The 21,470-nt window shown below is 29.7% G+C and overlaps 2 protein-coding genes across 5 annotated transcripts; both read left to right on the top strand.

Moving 5' to 3' along the window:
- Window positions 1-8,216: 8,216 nt before the first annotated feature.
- On the top strand, window positions 8,217-12,558 carry LOC107635591 (putative protein phosphatase 2C 33). Of its 3 annotated transcripts, XM_016339101.3 has the most exons (7): window positions 8,217-8,374; window positions 8,713-8,753; window positions 9,161-9,499; window positions 9,849-10,226; window positions 10,311-10,428; window positions 11,177-11,400; window positions 11,781-12,558. In XM_016339101.3, exons 2-7 carry the CDS (start codon window positions 8,745-8,747, stop codon window positions 12,072-12,074), a joined length of 1,362 nt encoding a protein of 453 aa, XP_016194587.1. In that variant the 5' UTR covers window positions 8,217-8,374; window positions 8,713-8,744; the 3' UTR covers window positions 12,075-12,558. The 3 variants fall into 3 exon arrangements, with proteins under 3 accessions (XP_016194587.1, XP_088340095.1, XP_088340094.1); XM_088483969.1 differs by lacking the exon at window positions 8,713-8,753 and having other exon boundaries at window positions 8,270-8,374; XM_088483968.1 differs by lacking the exon at window positions 8,217-8,374 and having other exon boundaries at window positions 8,491-8,753.
- Window positions 12,559-13,015: 457 nt separating this feature from the next.
- LOC107635590 (disease resistance protein RPP13-like) lies at window positions 13,016-16,847 on the top strand. 2 transcript variants are annotated; one of them, XM_021122203.2, is made up of 2 exons: window positions 13,016-13,719; window positions 13,829-16,847. In XM_021122203.2, exon 2 carries the CDS (start codon window positions 13,868-13,870, stop codon window positions 16,391-16,393), a length of 2,526 nt encoding a protein of 841 aa, XP_020977862.1. In that variant the 5' UTR covers window positions 13,016-13,719; window positions 13,829-13,867; the 3' UTR covers window positions 16,394-16,847. The 2 variants fall into 2 exon arrangements, with proteins under 2 accessions (XP_020977862.1, XP_016194584.1); XM_016339098.3 differs by having other exon boundaries at window positions 13,016-13,731.
- The last annotated feature ends 4,623 nt before the right edge of the window (window positions 16,848-21,470 follow it).

Below are 21,470 nucleotides of genomic sequence, written 5' to 3'. Positions count from 1 at the left end.
TATTTACTAAAAAATAAAAATTAATATTTAATTTAAAATGATGAAATTTAATAAATTTAAAATATTTAAAATTTTTTATGTAAAATAAATTAAAAAAAAATTAGACTCCAATAATAAACATCATGAAATTTTTGGATTTTTTTCTATTATAAAATAAAAAAATATTTTTAAAAATAAATTACACAAACATTAATGTTTGGAATCTGTGTTTTTATTTTTTATTTTGAATTTTTATGAAGTTTTCAAAATCTTAGGCGAACTTATAAAAACTAGTCAAAAGTTCGTTTAAGCTTAAGGTGACCTCTCTCATTATATTCATCTTTATTTTTTCATTTATAAAATAAAGATTCATTACACTATAACATATTAATGAGTACAATAAAATAATTACTTGTTAATATTGGTATATTAATATTCATTAACATGCTTATTGATTAAATCTTTTATATAGATTTAATAAATTCACATATAAGTGTATATTGATACATTAGTATTTGTTAAATTTAAAATAAAAAATATTTATTATATTATAAGAATATTAATGAGTACTCTAAAAATTATTAATAAGTAATTATTTTATTATGTTCATTAATATTTTTTATAGTATAATAAATATTTAAATATAGTGTAAAATGAAAAATAGGGATAAACATAATAAAAAAATAATTGATAATACATGTAAAAATTTTATAGTATATATTAGTCAATAATACATAAAGAGAACGAAAAAATTTTATTATAAATATTCAATAGAAATAGATGATTTTTTTTTCTTTATAAAATGTACTATATAGTGTGTATTTATTAGGCTGCCTTTGTTTTCAACAACAAAATAGAATAAGACACTGAAAATAGGATAGGACAAGACACTGATGGACAGAGACACAAAATTTTGTGTTCTTGTAATTCTGCTTGGTGATAAACTTAAACAAATTATGAAAATCTAATTTATTCTCATTTTTTTCATTAAAAAAATTTGAGATAAAAAATATAATAATAAAAAATATAATTATAAAAAATTAACAAGAATAATAAAAAAAATAAAAAATAAGTTGTGTCTCTTGGACATAAAATTAACAAGGTTTTCTGGTCATTATTTACCACACATAAACCGTGGTGACCCACAAGGTTTTATGTGCAAACAAGTTTCTTCATAAACCGTGGTGACTCTCCACGGTTTATGCACGCCATCTCTCCTTAGTAAACCGTGGTGACCTACCACGGTTTACACTCTATATCTTTTGGCCATAATCCGTTGGGACCTGCCACGGTTTATGCACGTTTTGAAACCGTGGTGGGTTGCCACGGATTACATAGAAATGGCTTTTTGCACATGCAGGTAACAAGAACCAGTTTTGTACATTTGAGTAAATATTTTCTCTATTCTATTTATTTAAGTAACTTGCCCTTAGATTTGTTGTTTAAAGTTGCCTATAGCCCTACACAAACCCTTTTGCTTGATATATATTTAAATGTTATGATGCCTTTTAGTGTTTAATTGCCAATAAAAGTAAAATAGTTAATATTTATTTTAAAAATATAAAAATTAATAAATTTTAAAATTTATTATAAAAGATAAATTAGATAAAATATAGATATTAAGTGATAGATACTATAAAATTGACCATATTTAAATTCTTAGTTCCACTAATTATTTTTTTTGTGTCCAATAAGAATGATTTACTCCAAAATAGGATAGAGCATGCTTTATGTGGTTATTTTTTTAGTTATTGCAAAAGATTTGGTGTAATGCCTTAATATTCAAAGTGAGGGTGTTTTGCAAAATTTGTACGGTAGTATAATTTGCAAAGAGTGAATTGTCAGGAATAAATTTTGGCGGACATATTCATGAAGATAATACGTAAATGACGGATTCTATTTTTTTTAATATTTATATAATAATACGCAGAAAGTGTATTGTGTTATTTAATATTAAAGTGATAATACGCAGTCTACGTATTATGAATACACAAACTGCATATTGTGAATTCACAGATTGTGTATTGCCGTTAAATAAAAATTATAATTGAAGCACTATAAAAAGAGAATCGGTATTAGAGACATTTAAATATGTATTTAATTAAAAAAATATTTAATTTTAAATTATAAATATGTATTTTTATGTATTTAAATTTTATTCAAATTTAAATTTAAATGTTTAATTAAAACCAAAATATATTTAAAGTCAGATTTAAATTTAAAATATATTTAAATTCAAATTTAATATAATTAAAACTAAAATAAATTTAAAGTCAAATTTAAATACATATTTAAATATGTTTAAATTTAAATGTAATTATATAAACAAACCTGAAATATATATAGTAACGTCAAATTTACTTATATATATATATATATATATATATATATATATATATATATATATATATATATATTCAAAATATATTTAAATTCAAATATTAATATAAAATTAAAACTAAAATATATTTAAATATCTATTTAAATTTAAACTTTTTAAAATATAAATTAAAATCACAATTATATTTTATTTTTAGATTTAAATAACTTAAATAAAAAATTTTATTTAAATTTAAAATATATTTAATATTAATCACTAATTAACATCAACATCATTCATCTAAATACATAATAAAAGTGTAATCTTTATTTATGTATTTTTTTTACTATTAATAAAAAAACACTATTCAATTTAAATAACTATACATATTATTATCACATTATTTCTATTTCAGATTAAAAAAAATGCACAACTAATCTACTAATTATATTAGTAATATTAAAATAACTTACTTATTAATTTTTGAAGAAAAAAAATGTTTGGCAAATGAAGATGAAAGTCTCGTGCAGGAGGAAGTATGGAAGGATAGAACTAAAGAAGTATTGAAGAGTAAAAAGAAAGGAAACCGAGTATGTGAAACTGTGGTTGTGTCTCTCAGAGTGCATGCAAATTGGAAAGAGAGAAAGTAATTATTCACCTTCACTTTATTTACACATTTGCAGGGTTCGACGCGTGTCGACCATACACACAATACGCGTTCTGCATATTGTCAGGGAAATACGCACTTTGCGTATTGTGCTTCTCGAAAAACACGTCCCAAACCCCGTTAAACACTATTTTTTCTAATATCTTTGTAAATCTCGCTTTCTTCATCAATAATGAAATAAAAAATTCTGCTTTACGAAGATATTGAGTATACCTAAAAATCATCAACAGTGATTTTGACACAACAAAAAGAATAATATTATACATTCAAATTTTTTTATTAATTAAGTTTAATTAAGTTAGTTTAACATAACAAAAATTAGTTCTGTCTATTATTATTATTTTAAATCTTATTGTTTAACTTGGTTGAATTTCAGTCACCAAAAAAACTTGGTTGAATTTCGACTCATAAAAGGACTGGGATGCGTAACATTACTCTAACAAAAAATTGTGAATTGCAATTTTGTTTCCTTTAATAATTATATATATATTTTTATAATAATTTTTTTTCTCATATTTGCCAATTCATCCTATGGAGCCATTTTATAGAATTCCACTACTTGTGCCCGTGTTTAAAATTTTGAACCTCTTAATTTATGCGTACTTTCAAATTTCAATCCAATCGATTTTAATTTTTGTTAAACTCAATTCTTTGGTTCTTTCATCTTGAAACCATGATCTTAGGAGACAAATTATTGTTATTATTATTTTTAAGATTAAAATCATCCGGTAATTATACACTTCATAGATATGGTCCACTATGTTTGACTCTCTGTCCCGAGCAGTTTTTTCTTTATCACGTGTATCTAAAATAAAAAACCATTCAAACGGTGATGAAGAGTTGAAGAATCTAGAAACTAGAGGATGCTCTTATTTTTTATTTATTTATTTATTATGGGCACACCAGAATAGAACGTTGATGAATAATGTATACGAAGTAGGTGGTGCATGTTTTACTGTTTTTACCTTTTCAATCATTCTTTGTATTTTATTACATATTTTCCAGATAAATACTTTCAGGAATAATTCAATTCAATAATTTTTTTTAATTATTATTCTCTTTGAAATCAAATAACCAATGATGATCTCTATTAACGGCTGCGTAAAGAAAGAAACCAGCACAAAATAATTGAAAATTTGCGTTGTCAATCATTATGCTAGAAAATATAAATGTGTCAATCGAACTGGTAATAAAATATGAAAGTTTCATTTTCTTAAATCACGAATAAGTTAGCAAAGCAAGTAATTGGCAATCAATTTTTAGAGTAAAATATCATTTTTGTCTTTAATGTTTGAGATAAGTCTTAAAGTTGTCCCTAACATTTCAATTGTGCTATTTAAGTTCCTAATATTTTAAAATTGACTCAATATTATCCTACCGTTAAGGATCCGTTAACAAAATTGACGGTGGGACAAAATTGAGACGATTTTAAAACGTTAGGGACTTAAATAGGACGAAAATGTTGGGGACAAAAACGATATATAAAAATAAATTTTAATTTAATTTTATCTTTCAATAACATCAATTTTTTAATATATATAATATTCACTTATTTTTAATTATATCTAAGTAAATTACACTTAATCACATTACTTTTATTTTAAAAAATTTTGATACATTAGAGATAAAAGGTATAATTTATATTTTATTGTATATATATTATTTTTTTCTTTTCCTCAAGTTTATATACTAGTCATTTCACAAACATTTTTGATAACTAAAAATCTTTAAGAATAAAATTATAAAAAAAATTAATTTATTTAGAATGAAAGTAATATGATTAAGTGTAATTTATTTAGATGTGATTAAAAAATAATTGAATACTATGTATAGTAAAAAATTAATATTATTGAAGGATAAAATTTAAATTTATTTCTATGTATCGTTTTTGTCCCCAACATTTTCGTCCTATTTAAGTCCCTAACGTTTCAAAATCGTCTCAATTTTGTCCTGCCGTCAATTCTGTTAACGGATTCCTAACGGCAGCACAACATTGAGTCAATTTTGAAACGTTGGGGAACTTAAATAGAACGATTGAAACGTTAGGAACAACTTTAAGACTTACCCCAAATATTAGGAACAAAAACGATACTTTATTATAATTTTTATGATATGGAATATACCGTTAAGAATTCGTTGATAACGAAAAATAGTAAAATACAAAGCTAGACTATTGAAACCGTAATAAAATATGAAAGTTTCATTTTCTTCTATCCTTAGTTACTTCATACCTTACATATTGAATATACCATCCAAATGAAGTTTAATTACTTAAATAATCTCATTACAATAACGTTATGTACGAATTTTTTAATTTAAAATATGGTATCCACTTTCAACCTTCTTTTTTTTCGGGGTGCGGGTGTCTATGTTTAAGAACAATTTTTTTGCTTATAGAAAAAATGAAAGGTTTTAATATTATAAATATTATATTTTGTGCAATAACTAATGTTTTCGATTCTGTTTAAAAGGTATTCTGAAAGATGACAAAAAGAATTCCTTTCCCTAAATCTTATCCCCAATTAAATGGGAAAAAAAAAATTGGTAGCACGATTTATTTACTTTCTAAGATTGAGTTTGAGAACTTTAGGTACTACAAGAAATTATCGAGAAATATGCTAAATCTTTTGCGATTAATTTAGTGATTGATTTTGGTAGTCGCTAATTTAAAAATAGAGACTAATTTCAATCGCTAATAACAGTGACCAATTTTTAATCGATGCTATAAAATTATTACTAAATGATATTGGTTGTTAATAAAATCTGTCATTAAATAGTGAACACTTTTTTTGTCGTTAAATTGGTCAATAAAAAAATTGGTTGTTAAATAGCGATCAACTTCTCAATTATTAAATTAGTCACTGATGTTTGATTTAAAAATCTAAATTTAGAAATAGCGACCGATTTAGCAACCAACATCTTTAAAACAACATTTTATAATTGGTCGCTAAAATCGATCGCTAACTTAGCATAGAGATCGAATTAGCGACCAACTAGTTTTAGTCTATTTTCTTATTGATTGCTAAATCGGTCACTAAATTAAAAATAACGACTGATTTTGTGACCAAAAGAACTAAAGACAAAATTTTTTGTTTTGATTGCTAAATCAGTCGCTAAACTAAAAAATAACGACTAGTTTTAGCGACCAACTTCATTTTGATCGAAGAAAAATATTATTGGTCGCCAAATCGGTTGCTAAATGAAATTGAGCGATCAAAATTTTTTTGGTCCTATAAATCTTATATTAGTCGCTAAATTAGTCGCTATTAGTAAACTAATTTTTTCGGTCGCTAAAATTAATTACTATTATGGTAATTTCTTATAGTGAGTGTAAATAATAAAATATCGAATATTTATTTTAAACAGTTTAAATTTATTTTATTTAATATTTATTTATTAAAAAATACATTAAATAAAATTAAAATAATAAATTTTAACAAATTTTGACTAATATTTTTTTATTACTAAATATTTTTGAGACTCTATTTAGTAGTTATACTTTTACGTTTTAATCATACATTTTTTAAAATTCTGATATAATTATTAGGAAGAACTAAGACTGCGTTTGTTTACAGTGAGACAGGGACACATAGACATAAAATTGTGTTTGGTAGAGGAGACATGGACAGAGATAATGTGTTTAGAGACACTGAATTAGTGTATTTTGTGTCCATCATGACAGAAAAGACACGGAGACACTAACAAGAGACACAACTTATTTTTTATTTTTCTTTTATTATTTTTGTTAATTTTTCATAATTATATTTTTTATTATTATATTTTTCATCTCAAATTTTTTGAATAAAAAAAATGAGAATAAATTAAATTTTTATAATTTATTCTAATTTATCACCAAACAAAATACAAAAACATAAAATTTTGTGTTTTTGTCCATCAATATCTTATTTTGTCCTGTTATCTATTTTTTGAAACAAAGGCAGCCTTTTAATTGATTATATCACGAGCCTCCTCTCTACTACTTGTACAAACAATCTACGTTTGAAGCTTGTGCGTGTATACATAGTATTGCTTCGTCTAACACCAACTTATAAACTAATAAAGTAATAATAATAACAATAACAATCAATCAAATATAGAATCAATTAATTAAAAGGAGTACTACTTCAAAAATGGGAATACTATATTAATTAATTAAGTATCGTATTTGAGATAAGTACAACAACTTCTGATGGCTGGTTGTGTATAATACATACATTGTATAATATAGCATAATCAAGATTATTGGTTGATTAATTGATTTGATTGTCATAGAAAGGCTAATAATCGTTTTGGCCTTTAGGTACACTCGTGTAATATTCTAGTGGTAGTAATGATTTTTATAACTAATAAATATAAAAACAATTTATCTATAAAAATTAAAATAATTCACACTCAAATATTAATTACCCCTTGAATGAAAAAACAGTAATTATTATAAATTTATTTGATGGTTATCAATATAAAAGAAATTACTCAAAATATATTTAAGTATATTTATATTTGTTATTTTACATATTTTAAGATAAAAATATTATATATATACTAAAATTTAGTTACTAAATTAGCTACTATATAATTGTGTATCTTTATACTCATTAATTCACATTTTTTAACTAAAAATAATCATTAAAATAACTAAAACTGTCATAATAAAATAATCAAATTAAAAATAAATAAATAATTAAATTTATTTAAAATAATATAATAAAAAAATTATAAATGATCAAATACATAATAATCGATTAATAGCTTATTTTTTTACAAGTAGTAGCACTATTGAAAATATATATAGTATTCCAACATAATAACTATTTAACTTTTAACTTTTAGTATACATATAATATAATGTGGATTATTAAATAAGGATTATGCTATGTGTATACCAAAATCAGCCACCAAAATTAGTCACCAGTATAAAATATTGAAAAAATTAAATCACACATGTATTTATACACAAATACATTGGTGGCTGATTTTAGTGTACAAATAGCATTTTTTATTAAATAATTATATAAAAAATTTTACTCGTTCAAAACATTGAAAAATAAAAAATATACTGCATTTGAAACTAGCATGAAATAATCATTTTTCTTATTAGGTACTGTCACTACCTAAAACAGTAAAACCCCCAGATCCATCCACACCGTCCAAGCCACGTGTCACCACCTGAAAACCGTACACATTTCACGTTCTTTATAAAATAATATTTTAAGTGTAATTAATTATTGTTCCACGTTGTCGTTCTGATCCACTACTTTTGTTTCCATCCACACATATATATATTTTGTGTGGTTGAAAAATAAATGAAAAAGAAAAGAAAAGAAAAGAAAAAAAGTATAGTCACAGCTCAAAACATCAACGGCTTTCATCGAATTCACGAGACGCCGGTGACGCACCCGCGCGTGACGGTATCGTTGCTCTCAACGATTTTTCAGAGCGAGGACTCGTTTCTTCGTTTTCTCATTTCTCCGAGTTTTTTTGTTCCTAAATCTTTTGTTCTCTCATTGATTCCTCGATTTCCGTGAGGATTCGAAGGGATTCTTCACTTTTGATGCGAAGGAATTTGGAGAAATGCTGGATCGGGAAGCTTGATTCTTCTGCGGTCTCGCGATCGTCTTTATTTTTCAGCTTTGTTTTTTTCGTGTGATTTTGCTTTGACGCGTTCCGCGAGCTGATTTACGCGGAGGTTACTGTTATATAGGCTTGAATAGGCATTTGATTTGTGTTTTACTGATTTTTGATAAAGGAATTCGATCGAATCGGGATTTTGTTGCAATCATGACTCAGGTACTGTTTCTTATGAATCTGAATCTCTGTTGCTATTTAAAGAGGTTTATTACTATGAGCTGGTTTTGAAGAAAAACTGAAAAAGAAGCTGATCTAAACACATAATGGACCTTTGAATTGTGTTATTTTTCTGAAATGATGATTTATGAATAAGCTGGTTTGAATGTATTCAGAGAAAGCTAATCCAAATAGGTCGTTGTGATTTGTGTTGTTTTTGTCTGAAATGATGATGACAAAGCTGATTTGACCTCAAAATATAGTTAACCCAAACAAACACTAGGCTTGTGATTTTGTCTTTTCTGAAATGGTGATGATGAGAAAGCTGAAACACGCATTAGTTATTTGATGATAGTTATTTATTTGTTTACTTTTTCATTTTTTTGTGATGTTGGTTATGATTGTGGCAGGCTGTGGAGGTTCTAAACCGGTATGGAACGGATCTTGTTGGTGAAGCCAGGGGTTCTGATTCTGAGTGTTTGGCGGGTTTTGAGTGTTTCTTGAACATCGTGAGGGCACTGGGGATGGGGTCATGCATCTCAGAGGCTGGTGGTCACTCTCCTCCCCTTCTTCCAATCCAGCCAGACACCAATATGGATGGTGGGAAGAAGAGGAGGTTGAAGGGTTCCCCTTCCTTTGATTACAAAGTGCCTGGGAGAATGCACCTGAATGGGTCCAGCGATGTTGCATCTATGTACTGCAAGCAAGGTAGAAAAGGGATCAACCAAGATGCTATGCTTGTTTGGGAGGTTAGTTCCATTTTCTATTAGCTTCAGTACTGCTCGTGTTTTGCGATACTTTAACATGGAATTGCCATTTATATATTTAAAATAAATGGCAATTAAGTTCTCATGCATATGACTCAGCATGAACCTAATCCTATATCAACATAACTAAATAAAAAAGTAATTACCATTCCACCGAATTCCACTGGTTTTGAAAGTGCAAAAGCTGTATATTAGAATAATAATCAAATTGAAGTAGACGGTCTAGTTTTTGTAAGTTTGAAAATTAACTATTCTTGTTTATGTATTTGATAGTTCTTTCTTTATCTTATATTAAATAAAATGTTAACTATTATCATTTTCCTTTTTGCAGAACTTCTGTTCAAAGGAGGACACCATTTTTTGTGGTGTTTTTGATGGTCATGGACCTTATGGCCATAGGGTTGCAAGGAAAGTCAGGGATTCTTTCCCTTTAAAACTTAGCGCTCAATGGGATTTCCACCGCAAGAGTACAGATGGGCTGAGTGATCAGGGCAGTGCCGCAGGAAGTTACAAATCTGAAGAGATTGGGTTTAGACTGGTTGATGAGAAACCTAGATTGACTGATCATGAGCCTGATGGAACAGATACTATCTTGACATTAAAAGAATCCTTTTTGAAGGCTTCTAAGATTATGGATAAGGAACTGAAACTGCATCCTGATATTGATTGCTTTTGCAGCGGGACTACAGCTGTTACCTTGGTTAAGCAGGTAAGCAATATAAATTATAACAATGTTCAATTGATAATACTTTAATTTGTTTTATATATAATTGTTACCCCGTATGTTTTCTAGGGCAAGGACCTTGTTATTGGAAATGTTGGGGACTCCAGAGCTATATTGGGTACCCGAGATCATGATGATAATCTTATTGCTGTTCAATTGACAATTGACCTCAAGCCAAATCTTCCCAGTATGTATCTAGTCTCTTCTGTCCCTCTCTTTCTCCTTTTCATATCTCTGTGTGTGCTCCTTATGTTATTGCTGTTTAATCTGAAAATGGAACACCTTTGACTATTTCCTTTATTATTCCTGACTGCTGAACAACATACCCTGTAAAATCACTGTTAAATAATGTTATGTAGCATTTACCACTTATGCTCTATAGCAGTAAGCCATGCCCACCTGAGTGGATCAAATAAATGATCCAACATTTTCTAAGTTGCAAGTTGTTTGACCTATCTTTTTAGCCCTTCTCTGGATCATTTAATATGCTAACAGCAGAATACTAAGCTTTGAGATATTATTTCCGTTCAGAAACTTGGCTATATTCATCACACATTTCGTTTTGCATTTTGAAATAGAATCCGTTTTTAACGTGCACCTCTATAGAACAAATCCTACGTGAAGTCTAACTATCTTGTTTACAGTTTTGAAGCCTTACTTTTTCTTTTATTTTGTTGCTTTATTTATCCGGACCATCAATGTGTTTCTCTTTTCCCGCTCCTATATATATATATATATATATATATATATATCTTTGGTTAACCTTTAGATGAATTGTTATGGAGTAAAAGGGGATATATACATGACTGGTGAAACTATATTTTCAATGGATGGTTTAATAATGTGGTTACTGGGAATTTGTTACCATACATAGGTCAGTTTGGCTTATCTATGTGGATATTGACGTCTGATGTGGTTTTCTATTTCCTGCTTAGGGGAAGAAGAGCGAATCAGGCTTCGTAAAGGAAGGGTCTTTCCCCTTCAGAATGAACCGGATGTTGCTCGAGTTTGGCTGCCTAACTCTGATTTCCCTGGTCTTGCTATGGCAAGGGCTTTTGGAGATTTTTGCTTGAAGGACTTTGGACTGATTTCAGTTCCAGATGTGTCATATCATCGCCTTACTGAGAATGATGAATTTGTTGTATTAGCAACAGATGGGGTAAGGATGTTGGAGGCTCTTTTTCTTGTGATGTACTATCTTCTAAGAACTGCACATTTGTTGAAACTGAATACCTTTCAAGATTAACAATAATGGATTGAAATTGACTTAAAATAGTGTTCTCATGCTGGTATTATCGTTGAATAATTTGCATGAACTAAATATGGTTCATAGTTGATTGCATTTAGATTCACCTCATGTTATTTCTTCCCCCTTTGGAACTGGAACTTCTAGAATGTTAACAGAAGCTTCTTATATATATATATGTGTGTGTGTGTGTGTGTGTGTGTGTTGCGGGTGATGTAATATTTGCTGTATCAGGGGATTGTGTATGAAATACTTTAACTGTTTAATAAACTCGTGTTGATTCCTTTTGGCAGATATGGGATGTTTTATCAAATGAAGAGGTTGTGGACATCGTGGCATCTGCTCCACGCCCTTCTGCGGCTCGATCACTGGTGGAGTCAGCTGTTAAAGCATGGAGGATGAAGTTCCCTTTGTGCAAGGTTGATGATTGTGCTGCAGTTTGCCTCTTCGTTGATTCAAATTCGGACTCGGGTTCGGCATCGACCGCAGATGACTCAACACTAGAGCCACCAATTGACCAATCCGAGCAGTCTTCTCTCCTTAGCGAGAAGGGAACTGGCGTGGATGCTGAAAAACAGCAACAATAGCTTAGCTTTTGTACCATGTCTCTTCCCAAGCCTTGCTGGTTTTATTGAGAAGGTTGGGAGAATTATGCTGCAACAGTAAAAATGGGTCATTGTTTTGATGATTTTTATTTTTTGGTAGCTTTTCTGCCAATATTCTTTTCATTATTTATCTTTTCCCTTTCCTTCAACAGTATATGAGGGGAAAGAAGGGCTTCAGTATGTGTATTATATCCGGAGGAAAAAGGGTGCCGGGCTTATTTTTTTTGGTGCTGGATGTCGTTTTCCTTCTGTGTAGCTTTGTTAGATTTGGAGTTTTGTAAATCCAAGTCTCTTTGATCCTCCTTATTATATAGTGTGTCCGTTGGCTATCTGAAATCTGCTGTCATTTTTATTTTTCGTCTTTTTTAAATTGTAGTTATAATTTCCCAGTGTAGTCAGTGTACACACGAGAACTGAAACAGATTTTGATTTGTTTGTCATGACTTTGAATCAGGTTTCTGTTGAATTTTCTTAAGCGTTATGCTGCTACCAGGTATCAGGCTTCGAATTTCTAATGATATTGTAAATATTTAAGTATGATCTATGATGGTATAGTGCATACTGCTACCGCGTATGATACTTTTTTATTTGACTACAAAGGGAAAAATTATCTGGAAACTGGGCCTGGATTTATTAGTAAAATGAAAAGGACGTATTTTCAAATTATAAATTGTAATTAGGAGGTATTTTATTTAGAAAAAAGAAATAGAGTAAATTACTATTTTGACTTTAAATAGATTCAGATTTTGAAACAAAGTTGACGTGTATTGAGTATTGACGTGTTATAAAAGAAGATGGACGGATTAATATATTTTGGAAAAGTCTAGGGTACCAACATATTATCTGGCAACTTCTGCCAACTCTTATTTATAATTGTGTTTTATGGAAGTGTGTTGGTGGATGTGTCTAATAATTAATATATTTTAAATACATATATAAAGAGACATATCCAGAAAATATATCTATAAAGACACTTCTATTAAACACAGCTATAAAAAAGACATTTTTATTAGACACATCCACGAACACACTTCCGTGAAATACAATTATAAATAAGAATTGGCAGAAGTTGGCAGATATGCTGTTGGTAACGTAGCGGAACCGATATATTTTTTATGTTTGAACGTATGAATATATTTTATTTTGAGAAATTTAACATGTTAAAATACATTATATAACACTTATTAAAATACATTATATAATATAAATAATTTATTTTTTTTTGTATATTGTACGGATCTCACTTTAATTTTATATTAGCTGTATAAATAAGTATTTTAAAAAACAGATGTAATTAAAAAATAATACCATTTGAACTCTAAAAATAAACTAAACAACAAATGTATTTATTACGTACTAACTCATTTGGTGGCTATATTTAGTGAGTAGATAACATTTTTTTTAAAATTAAAACTTAAAAATAAACTCCCCCCTTTTTTTTTTTAATTTTTTTCGCAATGCACCGGCTAGTAATTTAGGAAGAGAAGAGTATTACACTATCCAGTATCTACTATGTCAAAATAAATAGAACACAATTTTAAGTGTGGATCCCAGTCTCCACCTACCTCCATGTTGACGAAGTTATCAACTTAACGAGTGCAGTTTCTTGGAAACTCGAAACAATTTGGTAAAGTAGCAGGTGCACACACTCCTCAACAATAATTATTCTCATCATTTTTATTACTTGTAATGTATGTATGTATCTATCCCCTCTGATCTTCTTCACTCTGAAACAGCGTTGACTTGGTTGAAGAGAGAGAGAGTTCAGATAATTAATGGCAGATGGTGTCGTTTCCTTCCTGATTCAGAACTTGTCACAGCTGCTTGTTGATGAAGCGAAGCTGCTGTCCGGTGTGGAGGGAAAAGTCAAGTCCCTCATCAGCGAGCTCAAGTTCATAGACATCTTCCTCAAGAGTTCAGAGGGGAAGCGCAACAACAACATAGTTAAGGAAGTTGTGAACCAGATTAGAGATGTTGCCTATGAAGCTGAAGATGTTGTTGACAACTACGTCGCCAATGTTAGCCTCCACAGAAGCAGAAGCATCCTGGGGAAGATGTTCCATTGTGTTGGCCAAGCTATGATGCTTCATAATGTGGATGCTGAGATTGAGAATATCAAGAGATCCATTTCTGAGATATACAGCAACAGGGACAAGTATGGCATTGGAGAAGGTGAGTTCCAGTGTGGTGGAGAAGCTACCCCAGCTGCCACGGAGGCACTCCGGAAGAGGAGAAGGGATGTGGAGGAAGAAGATGTGGTTGGATTGGTTCATGAGTCTGATACTGTCATTAAGAAACTCTTGAAGACAGATTCACGGCTTCAAATAGCTTCCATAATTGGTATGGGTGGTTTGGGAAAGACTACCCTTGCTAGGAAGATCTACAATAGTAAGAAGGTGAAGGAGAAGTATCCATTTCGTGCATGGGGTTATGTGTCTAATGAGTATAGAGCTAAAGAGTTATTGTTGAGCCTTATTCGGTGTTTGTCAACATGGAAATCTAATGAAGAAAGTGAAGAGGAACTGAAGGAGCATCTAAGAGAGTGCTTGAATGGGAAGAAGTACTTAATTGTGCTTGATGATATTTGGAAAACAGAAGTGTGGGATGATGTAAAAGGAGCTTTTCCAGATGACAATAATGGTAGCAGAATCTTGATAACGAGTCGAATTGGAGAGGTAGCTGCTTATATGGGAACAATGCCTCCTTACTTCCTTCCATTTCTCACTGAAGAACAAAGCTGGGAACTTTTCTCCAAGAAAGTGTTTAGAGGAGAAGAAGATTGTCCACCTGATCTAAAAGATTTAGGCATGTCAATTGTTGAAAGCTGTAGTGGCTTACCTCTTGCTATTGTGGTGCTAGCTGGGCATGTTTCCAAGAAGGAAAAGTCTCTTAGAGAGTGGTCAAGAATCAAAGAACATTGGCTTCGTGTTCGTGACAACAACACTGTGGTGGTGATGGACATACTAAAACTTAGCTATGACAGTTTGCCTCAAAAATTGAAGTCTTGCTTTTTATACTTTGCAATCTATCCTGAAGATTATGAGATCCCTGCAAGAAACCTTATCCAGTTATGGGTAGCTGAAGGTTTTATACAAATTCCAGAAACTGGAACATCAGATACATTAGCACTGGAAGACATTGCAGAGTATTACTTAGAAGAGTTGGTTGATCGTAGTCTGGTGCAAGTGGCAAGCAAGAGGAGCGATGGGGGCGTAAAAACATGTCGAATTCATGATCTTCTTCGCGATCTTTGCGTATCTGAGAGCAAAGCAAGTAAATTCATAGAGATACACAGAGAGTTGGACATCAACAAATCCAACTCTAGAAAGATGTCTTTCCACCACAGCACACAATTCTCATCCTCACCAAACAAAAACAACCACTTTCACACACATTCCTTGTTCCTCTTTGGAGAAGAGCTTACCTGGGATGATGAATCAAAAGGATGTAAACAGTTCAGGAAAAGCTTCAAGTTGGCCCGTGTTCTACACCTCAACAAAGTGTTGTTGGATTTGCCACCTAGTGGCTTGAAGCTGATGATCCATCTAAGGTACTTGAAGATAAAAACAGATTCTAGATCTGCTGAAAATATTTTAGATTCTATATCCAACCTTAGGAATCTAGAAACACTGCATTTAAGTTGTGACTGGGTGGTCTCCATCCCAATCAAGATATGGAAGTTGAAGCGGTTGAGGCATTTCAACTTGAGAATCAAAGAGATTTCTCAGATGTCTAGAGTAACAAACAATGAAAGAATGTCCAACCTTCAAACCCTTTGTGAAGTACCTCTCTATTCAGAAACTATATCAATGCTTAACAACAATGGAAGCTTCCCTAACTTAAAGAAGCTGGGTTTATGTTTCTATCCAAACTTCCAGCAATCTTCTACAGGTGCTGCCAATCTTTCATCACTTAGCATGAACCACCTTAGCAAACTATGCACACTCAAAATAAGAGGTGATCTCTTTAATCCATTCAGTGCAAATGGATTTAAGTCAACGTTTTTTCCATCAAACATTGAGAAGATTACCTTGGTAGACTTCAAGGAATTGGACTTTAAAGCTCTGGGGAAACTCCGGAATCTGAGAATTTTGAAACTGAGAAGAGGATCAACAGGGGATGGTATTCATTGTGTGGCCGGAGAGTTCCCGGCGCTTCAAATGCTTCAGATGAAGGAAGTGAAGGTTGAGAGGTGGATACAAGATGAAGGTGCAATGCCAAGTCTTAGTCGTTTGATCATCAAAGGTGGTGCAGTGGAAGACCTTCCTCTACAACTTCAATCCTTGGCTTCCATTAAATAGAAGCATGCTAAGCAGTGGTGACTCATATTCTATAATACATCAATGTGAGATCATAGTCTGATTGGTTCTTTGTTGTGTACTTTTGTTGAAGCTTGAATTATTTTCCATGATCATTCTGAAAGCTAAGGCTGGTTCTTTTTTATTTTATGAATAAATGACCATTTGTACCCATGAAAGATGAAAACGCTGACATATGTACTAACGCAAGATGTCTTCCATGTAACAAAAGTACCCTGTCTTTGGAAGGTTGGAGTGCCACGTAGAGTACTTTTGTCATACGAAAGGCATCTTGCGTGGTACAAGTTTAGTTTCGATCTAGTGTGGGTACATATGTCAGTGTTTTCATCTTTTATGGATACGAATGGTCATAAGGTCATTTATTCTTTATTTTATTTTATTTGTATTATATTTAGCTATCTACATCATATTTATTTAAGTGCTACATATTCTTTTCTTTTTTTGTATTTATAATATATACTATTTCTAGCTAAAACTTATTGTTTGATCCTTTTACCAACAAATAAATTAAGTGAAAAAGTAAAGATAAACAAAAATATAAAAATGTAATTTAAATAAGTTTTTAACACTTAATTTAAAAAGTTTTAAAGAGTCTCTTAATTTGTTTATTCACGAAAAAAGATAAAATTAGAAGTATAGAATATAATAATAAAACTAAATGGTCGTGACATTTTAACATCAAGGACAAAGATTATGAAGAGAATAATAGAAAAAGGAGAAATAAATTATATTGTTAATCTCTCATGTCAACATCTTCAATTTTTTAATTTGACAAGCTATCCCAAAGTCATCCCATGCAAATATATGAGTAATATAACAATTTAGTCCCTGAAAAGGTTAGTTGTTTAATCTTCAGCAAATTTTAATTGCTAAGTGAGTTTCTAACTTTTTATTTTATTAGATATATCAATTTTCATATCAAATTTTGATAAAAAATTAGACAAATTAATCTCTGTCATTTATTTAATAGAAACATACAAGTTCCTAAAATTTTTTAAAATACTAAGACCAGTTGTTCCATATAGACAAACAATATGATGTAGAAACTGGTTTGACTAAGAGTTTATTTGAAATGCTAGGAATTAGAATTCACTAAGAATTGAATTCTTTTGAGAATTTTAATTTTTATTTTTCTTTCATTTGTAAATCAGATCAAAAGGGGTCTGATTTTCAAATTCACTCACATACTCTTCAAACTTGAATTCTATTCTATTAACATATTATAATCATTTCAAATCATGAAATTGATGGTTTTCAAACAAGCTCTAACGAAATAAAAGTTTAAGGACTAACTTGATAATGAAAATTTATTGAGGACTAAAGTATTTGACTAAATTTCTTAGGGACTAATTTGGAATATTACTCTAACTAGCACTTAGTCTTGCTTGCACACACTGTTGCTCACTTTACATTCATTTTAGTGTTCATTCACACACTAAAAAAGTTCAGTTCATCATTCTCTTCTCTGCTCCATTGCATCGAAAGATGCAAGTTTAAGCATACATCATGAATGGTCAAGATTTAAAATATCATATAATTACTTAAAAAAATTGTCTAATTTTAGACTCTATTTTTAACTATTAATGTAAAAGACATTGTTATAATTTTATGAATAAAGAAAAGTGATCGGTAGGGACATTTTTATCTTAAAGTGGATGATGGTCATCATGGTCATTTGAATTATTGGTATGGAAAAAGATAAAGGACAAATATTGAAGAATATTTTTTTCATCAAGAATCCATAAGCATAATAATGTGGAGACAAATTTGCATGAATACAAGTCAAGGTTGCCGTGACAATTTCCCAACAATGTGCCAAAAATGTGAAACCAAGCAAGATAAATGCAATGGCTGGTTGGAACAAACACGGATGATAAGAACTTCGCTCTAATAATAGAGCTGAAGATATTAATATATTATTGCTGTTGGGGCTACGCTGATGCAGATGTCTAGTCTTTTAATTTCTTCCAGTTAATTGTTCTTATTATCAAAAATAGTTGATAACAAAAAAAAAATTAACTAAAAACAGTACAAATTTGCTCTATTTAGTATTTATTAATTATTATAATTAATAAATATTAAATAAAATATTTTTTTTATTTTTCTAATATTACCGATTTCAAGAACATTAATGTTATAATAATAGTGTTAGCTATTCATTTTAACATGTATATATTTTATAATAACGATTGGTTAATGTGAGAAAGAAAGTTGGATGGGAGGAATTGGTGGGAGGTGTTCATTTAAAGAGTCCTTTTGAGCTTTTGGTTTTGAAGTCCCATAGTGACTGACATAGAATGAATACTTCTATCATCTCCATGGTTGGTGTGGTTGTTAGAACTCAGGAACAAAAGTATATATATAGTATCTAATTATTTTGATAGTCTATATATATATAATTCATCAAACTTTTAATTAAATTTGTATTATTTAAGAGTTTGTAATAATTAGATACATATTCTATAAAATATAATAACTCAACAAATATTTTTTAAAATGATTTTTTATTCTCTTCAAGATGAGAGGAACTTATTTTTCTTCCTCTTTTAATTTTTTAATATTTACTGGTTCATCAAACCATCAACAACACAGTTCAGATTTTCTTCTCACGAATAAGCTAATTTGCTTAAGAGCTCGTAAATCTATAGGTGATTTGTTCAGCTTAAATTAAGAAGAAAAAAAATTTTAAAATAGGAATACATAAAGAGTACATAATATAAAGGATAATAACTCAACAAAAAATGATAATAAATAAATTTACATTTATTATTAATAAAAAAATAATTTAAGTAACACAAAAGAGAGCAGAAACATAATGAGCAAGTACTTCCATAGCAAAGACAATGTGATGATGCTCCATGACGTGCATGCTCGTATTAACAACATTAAGAGAAGGATCGATGACATTTATCAAAATAAGTCCAAATATGGCATCCAACAAGGTGATTTTGAAAGTCATACTGAAAACGAAGAATTTGCAAAAGATTCATTGATTGCGAGAAGAAAGGAGTGAAAGAAGAGAGTGAAAGAAGGGGAGGTAGTAGGCTTGGTGCATGACTCCACTGAGGTAATTAGCCAACTTGAGAGAGGAGATTCATAGAGTTGTTTGCATATTAGGCATGAGTGGCTTGGAAAAGACCACTCTTGACTCGAAAGATCTACAACAACGACAAGATCAAGAGCATGTTTCTATGTTGTGTGTGGAGTTTTGTGAACGATTACAAAGCTCAAGAATTATTACCGAGTTTTTTGAAGCTTTTGGGGTTATCCACAGTAAAGAATTAACTGATAAAGAAAAAAAATAGAAAGAAAAGTCAGAGATTGCATGAATATATAAGGTGATTTGTTGTATGTACAGCTTATATTGATAATATTGTTCAGCTTAAATCGAGAAGAAAAAAATTTAAAATGAGAGTACATAAAGAGTACATAGTATATAAAGTGTAATAATTTAATAAAAAATTACAAGATTTACAACAACAAGAATTATTATTGAGTCTTTTGAAACTTTTGGGGTTATCCACGAGGAGTATAAAGATTTAACTGATAAAGAAAAAATTAAAAAAAAAAAAAAAAAAATCACAGAATGCATGAGTGGAAAGAAATATCTAGTGGTACTAGACGATATCTGGAAAACTCAAGTGTGGGATGAGTTGCAGTGAGCTTTTCCTAATGACAACCACCGTGGTAGAATATTGATAAACACACGTGTCGAGGATATTTCTCATTATACAAGAGCAACCTTCCTTCAGACTCCCATTTCTTGATGAAATTCAAAGTTGGAAACTGTAAGAAGGTGTTTTGCAAAAAAAAAATGTCCTCATGAACTTGAATCTCTTGGCAGAGAAATGGGTGAAGCCTATAAAGGTTTATTAAAATGTGAATATTATCAGTACTCTCAGTACTCCCTGTTTTATTGGGTACTAAAATGAGACTCGCGCATTGTGCGAAACAGTAAATTAACCATAGTATATAATAAATATTAAAAATTGTTATATTTTGTAGAAATAAATTAAATATGTGTAAATTAAAGTTAAATTTAAAATGTGTTTTATTTAAAATAATTTATAGTACAAAAGATTTAGATGTTAAGAGTTGTACAAAGTGACATTTTTATTTGGTGGTTTGATTTTTACATTTTTTTTAGTTGATGGACTTAGTCTTCTTATGTAGCGCTAGTCTTCTTTTTTCTTTATTGGTTGTTGTTAGAGTTGTTACTTTCTTCTTTCTATCGTAGATCATGTAAAAACATGTTCTTTATGAATTGTTGAGTTTGATGTACTTTCTATTGTGTTGTTTGTTCCATCTTTGCATGTATGTTCTTCTTCCGAAGATATGTCTTGAATTTGTATGGTTTTCTTTCTTCTTAATCTCTTGATGGAGTGATACTTCAATGCCATTACTTTTCTAGAGTGTCATTAGATTTGAAGCAATTGTGCCTAATAATTTTTTTGCTTCGCCATCAAATAGTACAAAAGTTATTGTAGCACTTTAATCTGAAACTTTTAATTGAATTCTGAATCTAAAATAAGTATTGGATTAGTAACTAATAATTTGATAGATAGAATTATGAAAAGTATATAGAGTTACCTTATTGTTAGATATTGTGGTGTTTGATTATATGTGCCACAAATATAGTTGTTTTTTTATATGCTTTTTTCGGACACTTTTCACATTTAACATATAGTTTCATACAAATTTGTCATCAATTTCGTTTATAGTTGCTAAAATTGTGAAGATCTTTTCCTATTCCAATATTCAATTTATGTATTCATTAGGTATACAGTATTCGATTTCTAATCATTTTGCCTTGAAAGAATGATACTCCATTGAATAAGTTTGAGATGTCTAATTCAGAAATAAACTTTTTGTGTTAAATTTGATATTATTTGAAAGAATAGTAGTAAGAGACTTATATAAGTAGTTCAAATAGTATGAAATTTGAATACTTGTAACGTAAAATTTATTATAATTAATAATGTTATTATGACATTTGTAATATGGATATTTATTACCTTTAGTAAGTTATTTATAAAAATTAATAAATTAATTGTTGAGA

This window comes from Arachis ipaensis, chromosome B4 (assembly GCF_059453495.1).
Source record: "Arachis ipaensis isolate K30076 ecotype BB chromosome B4, ASM5945349v1, whole genome shotgun sequence".
In the NCBI taxonomy this organism is placed as follows: domain Eukaryota; kingdom Viridiplantae; phylum Streptophyta; class Magnoliopsida; order Fabales; family Fabaceae; genus Arachis; species Arachis ipaensis.
The sequence above is the reverse complement of the archived record's forward strand: the minus strand, read 5'-3'. Positions and strand labels throughout refer to the sequence as shown.